Genomic DNA, 7,249 nt, shown 5'->3' on the forward strand with positions numbered 1-7,249 from the left:
TGTGGGCAGCAAAATCTAAGAGACTCTTATGTCCAACTGATCAGCAAAAGTCTGAAAGGAATGGAGCTATGGCTCTAGTAGTAGAGCATCAGTGAAAAAGCTAGAAACAGCTTCCAGGCCCTAAGCTCAAGCCCTAGTACTTGTGCTTTTTGTGCATTTCACTCACCATTTCGAGAAGCAGATCTCCCAAAACTACTTTTCCTTCCATGGGTTCCTGTTCAGTTATTTCATTTTGGGATTTGTATAATCATTGAAAGAACAGATGTAATATTTTTAAGTCAATAATCAGACTCCTGAAAAGAGGCAAGGACTGGGGAAACACTAGGGCCATAATTGGGTCAGGTGAGAGGATCAAGAAAAGTATCCTATCTCTTCCATATCTGAGGTCAGAGCATCTCAAGGTGATGACTCCTACACTGGTATGATATCTTCTGTCAGGTCCTCCAAACTCAAAACTACTGCTTCAGTTCAGGGAATGTGTTATGCTGCTCCCCAGACAAGCTTTGAAATAGGACAGCTGGGCCAAGCCTGACAGAGATGTTTTTGTTAAGGACTGTATCACTGTGGGAGGAGTATCTATACCTTGCATGCAGTAATAAACCCCAATATCTTCAGCCTCCACCCTGCTGATTTGCAGTGTGAAATCTGTGCCTGACCCACTGCCACTGAATCTTTCTGGGACCCCAGATGGTCGTTTGGAAGCCCAATAGATCAGAAGTTTTGGAGACTGGCCAGGCTTCTGCAAGTACCAATACAGAAGGATATCTCCATCGCTATCTATGAGGCTCTGACTAGACCTGCAGGAGAGGGAGACTGTCTCTCCCAGGGTGACAGGCAGGGAGAGTGGAGTCTGAGTCATTACAATATCGCCACTGGATCCTGAAATTAAAATAAATGAAAAGTACAAGGTTATATGTGTTATGTAATTTTTTTCTGTGGTTATATATAAATTCCCAATCCTTTTCATGGTTTTTCCTTCTATCCTAAAAGCATTCAATATTTCAAAACTTATACAAATATTAAAAAGCATAAATGAGGTTCTGTATCTTATGTAGGCTACCCACTGCACAGATGTCATAGTTGTCACCAAAGCTCAGGACCTGTTTCCATCTAGAATGTTCATCACTCTCATATAATTAACTTCACCTGCCCCATTCTAGAGGACAAGTTCTGTGCATCTAAACCATGAACAGAATATAAACAAGAAGCAGTGGCCCTGAGGGCTTACCCTCAACCCCCTTTTCCATCCTCATCTCCCTCTGCCCTTACCAGAGATCCAGAGCATTAGGAGACCCAGAACCCAAGAAGAGAGCCTCATTTTAGCTGGGAATCCAGGAGATTTGATCAGTCAAGTCAAGGTCAAGATGAGCCTTTATGTCAAACTAGGGCTGGAAAGTCCTCCTCAGGGAACACTATGCAAATCAGCAGGTGGGTGCAGCAGTGTGAGAAGAACAAAGCAGAGGGCAAGAGCATCTTTCTGATGAAGAAAGTGACTTAAATTTCTTCTGTGTTTGGAGAAAAGACCCACAACTACCAGGCTGGCTCCAGCAGTGGGTGGAAGGAGACCTCTCCCCTGATGCCTGGATCTGCAGGAAGGATGTGGTGTACTTGACCCTGTCAACCTAAAACACTAGGGGCCCAATTCAATTGAAATGTGTGTCCAGGAGAGTGGTGGTGAAGGGTCAATTTTTTTTATTTTTTGGGTCCGTTTGTGGGGCCTGAACTCTGGGCCTGGGCGCTATCCCTCAGCTCTTCAGCTCTAGGCTAGTGCTCTACCACTTGAGCCATAGCACCACTTCAATCTTTTTTCTTTTTGCTTATGTGGTGCTGAGGAATCAAACCCAGGGCCTCAGGCATGCAAGGCAAGTGCTCTACCACTGAGCCACCTTCCCAGCCCCTATGAAGGGTCAATTTGATTGGCCCTCTTCTAGTTATTCTAGAGAAAGATACTGTACACAGACTTCAACTGCCATCATTTCTCAAGAATTCTACCCAGGGCTGGGAAGGTGGCTCAGTGGTAGTGCATTGCCTTGCACACATGAAGCCTGAGTTTGTTTCCTCAGTACCACATAAGCAGAAAAAAAAGCCAGAAGTGGAGCTGTAGCTCAAGTGGTAGAGTGCTAGCCTTGAGCTGAAGAGCTGAGAGACAGTGCCCAGGCCCAGAGTTCTGGCCCCACGACAAGACAAATAAAATGAAATAAAAGAGTTCTACCCAGTACCACTGTGGTTTGAACTAGTTAAGGAAATCAAATTCCTACTTCAGTTAATCTGACATCACTGAAACAAGGTTAACTTTTGATGATCAAGTTATCAACAACTGTTAGAGATGTTCTTCATAAGCCAGACACTGGTGGCTTATGTCTGTAATCCTAGCTACTCTGGAGGCTGTGTTCTGAGGATATGGTTCAAAGCCAGTCCAGGCTGAAAATTCCCCTTGTGACTCTTATCTCCAATTAATCATTCAGAAATTGGATGTGGTGCTGTGGCTGAAAGGGGTATAGTGTTAGCCTTGGGCAAAAGATCTCAGGATCAGCGCCCAGGTCCTGAGTTCAATCCCTACAAGTGATAAACAAAATAAGGTTCTTTATATAGGGCCTAATAAATTGAGTTCCTTATGAACACTTGTATCAAAACAAAGTAACCCAGAGGATAAAATTCTCCTTACAAAGGGTAAACTAATAACATTTCTAAATGAAAGGGAAAAATGGCAGAAAAAACTGAATATTACATAGTCATTTTCACAATCAGTAAATATGGGATGACACTTCTTCAGCAGAACTCTTCACCAGACTAACAACAGCATTCTTAATATTGCTCTCTCTCTTCTATAAGAAAAAATGAACAGGAACGCCAGTTACATTCAGTTACTTAGTCACACTATTGCAACATCTATTTTTTCAATCTTTCTACAGAGTCTGCTCCTGGAAAAGTTATTAACTCTGTGTTAGACCCTCCTTGTCCTGCCTGCATTCCATGTGGGCAGCCACAGCCAGGATTCCACACCTCATAGCAAGACCTAGCAAGAGCTGTTTTCATGTCTCAGTATAACAAACACTCAAGATTAAGTCTTCTCTTAAGCTTCATCATGATCTACTAAGAAACTGAATGCTGGTTCAGAGTTGAACAGAGGAATTCATATTCCACTTACACCATCCAGAGCCTGAAGAACATAAATATCAGTTTCTGTTTGCCACTGTTTGTGACATTTTCTTATGGGTTACACAAAAATTTCTTCTATTGAAATTTATTATGGGAATTTTTATTGTGATTAAGTGATTACATAAATTTCACAAATTTCACAGGTTTGTGATACTTATAGTTAAAAACACATTCTAACTTTGTGGGGTAAATTATCTTTATCATGGTTTATAAAGTCTGTGAATTCTATGAGCTTTGACAATTTACTTATTTCTTCCATGTGGGATGCTATATACATTTCTTTAGTTTTGTTTAGTGTCAGCTGTTCCCTCTTCCCTGCTCATTCCCTCCCTACCATTGCTTCCATTGAGTTACTTAGTTCATTTGATCAATGTCCAGTACAGCTGATAGGTCCTACTGTTGTATGTTTTCCCCTATTTCCCTCCGTTTCTTTGTCCTCCTCATAGTTTCCCTCTAATGTGCACATATATACCATATATGTAATATATGTTATTTTTTAATAAGTTTTTTATTGTGAAAGTACCGTACAGAGGGGTTTCAATTACATGATCAAGCTAATCAGTACATTTCTTATCAAGCATTGTTGCCTCCTCCTTTGTTTCCCCTTCACATCCCTTCTCATTTCCCACCCCCTTTCTCACCATCCCCTCCAACCTTACTTACCCACCCCAGCACCAATGTTATAAGGTTCATTGTTCGAAATAATGTCTTGTACATCTGATTCTTGCAATGGGTCCACCTGTATCCCTATTTGAACAATTTGTTTTTCCCTTCCCCTCCTCAAAATATATCAACATCAAATACAGTAAAACAGGGGTTATACCATGTGGAAGGGACATATAAAGCAACAAAGAAATCTTGTAAATATATTATTTGCAAATTATTTCTTTTATTCCTTTGCTGCTTCCTTGTGCAAAGAGAATGAGCAAACTCTTTGAGACACAAAACTGGAAGAAAGTTCCAAACTGAAATAAAATATCAGTCACACGGAAGGACAGATTAATAACACAGGTAATTTCCCAATAGGTTGTAACTTCAATCCTGTACATGAGTTATTAATGATATAACTCAAAAGAAATACTGAAATCTTACCCTTTGATTTCCCCCCGGCAAAGATGTGCAACCCTAAGAAGACTCATATAGAACTATGTTTTTGTGTATTTTTATACTTTGTGTGTGTGTGCATATGTGTATGTTTATGTGTGTATCTTGGGACTTGAACTCAGGGTTTGGTCCATGGACCTGAGCTTTTGTACTCAAGGTCAGCACTCTTCCACCTGAGCCACATCTCCATTTCTGTCCTTTTGTAGGTTAACTGGAGGAAAGAGTCTCTTGAACTTTTCTTTCCTGGGCCGGCTTTGAACTGATCAGCAGATCTCAACCTTCTATGTAGGTTGTTTTTCAGGAATGAGCCACAGACACTGGCCTCTTGAAGATACCTAAACCTTGTAGAACACTAGGATTTAAATTAATACCTCTCAAAACAGGACAAAGTATAGCTTCAGGAACCAGAGTCCCTTGCCACAACCGGACATGGAAGGGTTTCATTCTCAGGATTGGAACATTGTGAAGTTGCTGATCAGTCCTGCTGAACATTTGCCCTCAACTACATATCAGGTGATGGTCTGCTCTTCTTAGATGTGGTGCTGTAGCAGAGGCTCCGAAGTGGTCATTGTTCTTTTCAAATTGGATACAGAGAAGCACCAGAAAATATAAAAAGTTAATAAGTTTAAATGTTGCCATGGATTGAAGAAAAATGATTGATAAAAATCTCTCAAGTGACTAGGGATAGAAAAAAAATTACCTCAGCCCAATAAAAGATATAGGTGGCAAAACTATTGTCAACGTCATACTAAATGGGGAAAACTGAAATTACGAAATTATTTCCTCAAAAGTAAGAATATATAAGCATAGCCAAGGAGATGAAGCATTTCTACAATGAAAACTATTATAATAAAAATAAATAAGTGAAATGCACAAATGTATACATACATACTTCTTTTATATTTTACCTAGATAGACTTCTCTTTGCAATGGGAATCTAAAGTAATGGCACAACCCTGACCCTCCAGAGTGTGTAGATATGCCATTTACAGGTCAGGAGAGGCATTATAAAGTCTGTGCTGAGGGCCAGGTAGAGAAAAGAATGTTAAGATAAAAAGGATCTTTTCCGCCCTTTCCAGGAGAAAAAAAATACATGTACATCTACAAACAATGCCAGTAATGCATCCATTTAGTTGAGGTTTTTCTGATTCTAATCCAAAACTAAGCAGGCTTACACCTTCCAATGCTAGGAAACATTCTTGAATTCAAGCTCACTGAGAATGGAACCTGAGTCCTGCTTCCTCACCATGGTTGGAGCAGCAGGAAGAAGAGAAGCAAGGCTGCAACTATATGTCCAAACTACATGTCAATTACTAAGGCTGACCCTGCTCAGGGAGAGCTGGTTTGGTGACTTAGTTTCCCTGCTCTGCTATGGAGAACACAAATATCTTGGGCTGGCAGACAAATTTATCGAGTAGTATTAACATCAAAGTTCTGGGAGCCGGGAAGTCTAGAGTATCATCTGTTTTAGACTCTCTTCCTGACTGTTCTCTTTCTTGTAATGTCCTCACAAGGACTTTGACACCTGTGACAGAGACAGAGACAGAGCCATCAAGTGCCACATCTCCTCAAGACACTAGCACTACAGGACTTGCTACAGTCTCAGGGACCTCACATCAATTCACTCACTGCTACAAACTTCTCCAAGGACACATATCTCAGGGGACATTAATCAATACTTAAAAAGTGGCCTTTGCTGATAAATGAGGAAGAAAATAGAGGCAAAGCCAAGCTTCCAGACTGTAAATTCCAAAAACACAAGGCTTTCCCCCACAATTCTGCCTGCTGACAGCTCCTTCTGAGTATCCCTGGACCTAGTCAAATATCCAAGCCTGGAGACTCTTTGTTGATGATAAAACACTCTTGGTGTCCCTAGATTACTAAACTAGATTATCTCTTTTTATATATGTTGTGTGGTTTCCCTACCATCTAGTGGTATTATTCTAACATTACATTTTCTAAAACCAGGATTCTTTTTTATTTTTTTATTAATTTTTTATTTTACTTTATTGTAATGATGCTGTACAAAAGGTTACATTTACATGAGTAAGGTAATGAGTACATTTCTTGTCAAGCATTGTTACTCCCTCCTTTGTTGTTCTCCCACTATCTCTTCCCTCCCTTACCTCCTTCACACCTCCTGCCCAAAGTTGTAAAGTTCATTTCCAATATAGAGTCTTGTGGGTATCATCGTTGCAATGTATCATCCGGTGTCTTGTTTCAGCGTTTTGTTATTCCCTTTCCCCTCCCCAAATTAGAAAAATGTATATACAAGATTCTATACAAAATTCAGTGTACCAAAATCAGTATAGTGAAAACAGGGAATACACCATAGGGGGAAGAACATACAAAAGAAACACAAAAAGATCACATAGTACATTAAAAAACAACAACAAAGAAAGGCCTCTTGTGTCCATATCTTAGGATTCAGGATTCCCTCATTTGCAATAATTAGTATACATCAAGGATAATTTTATCAGAAAATCAGAAAAGCTCAAAAACAATGTACATATGACCATCTAAGATGATGCTAAGCTAAATGAACCCCAGGTTTATTTTTTCAGAAAGAGTTATAAACTACATTTTTAGATGACTTTTTTAACTTTTATATGGATTAAATTCAGATATGCTGGTAATTATATGCATGTATCTGTCTGTCTGTATCTGAATGTTTGTGTATGTGTGTGTGTTTGTGTGTGTGTGTGTGTCAGTCGTTTGCCAGTGATAGGTTGAAGAATTAGAGCTAGTGAGTCCACACAGGTTAAGATAGCCAAACAAGAGGCAAAAGCTGCACAGAGATCCCAAATCTCTCCATGCCAATCCTGGTATTTTACTAAATATGAATCACTGACTGCATGTGGAGGGCTGAAGTGGTGAAGAAAATTTTTTTTAATTTTATTTTATTTTATTTGTGAACATACTGTACAGAGGGGTTACAATTGCATGGGCAGGATAATGCGTACATTTCTTACCAAGCATTGCAGCC

The 7,249-nt window shown here is 39.8% G+C and overlaps 1 gene segment (V, D, J or C); it reads right to left on the bottom strand.

Moving 5' to 3' along the window:
* LOC106000978 overlaps nucleotides 1-1,371 on the bottom strand; it is a 12,293-nt gene extending 10,922 nt beyond the window's left edge. The window contains 2 exon segments of the V gene segment in view: nucleotides 563-879; nucleotides 1,270-1,371. Coding sequence covers nucleotides 563-879; nucleotides 1,270-1,318 — 366 coding nt within the window.
* Between the last annotated feature and the right edge of the window lie 5,878 nt (nucleotides 1,372-7,249).

Source organism: Dipodomys ordii, unplaced genomic scaffold (genome assembly GCF_000151885.1).
Source record: "Dipodomys ordii isolate 6190 unplaced genomic scaffold, Dord_2.0 Scaffold255, whole genome shotgun sequence".
Classification (NCBI taxonomy): Eukaryota; Metazoa; Chordata; class Mammalia; order Rodentia; family Heteromyidae; genus Dipodomys; species Dipodomys ordii.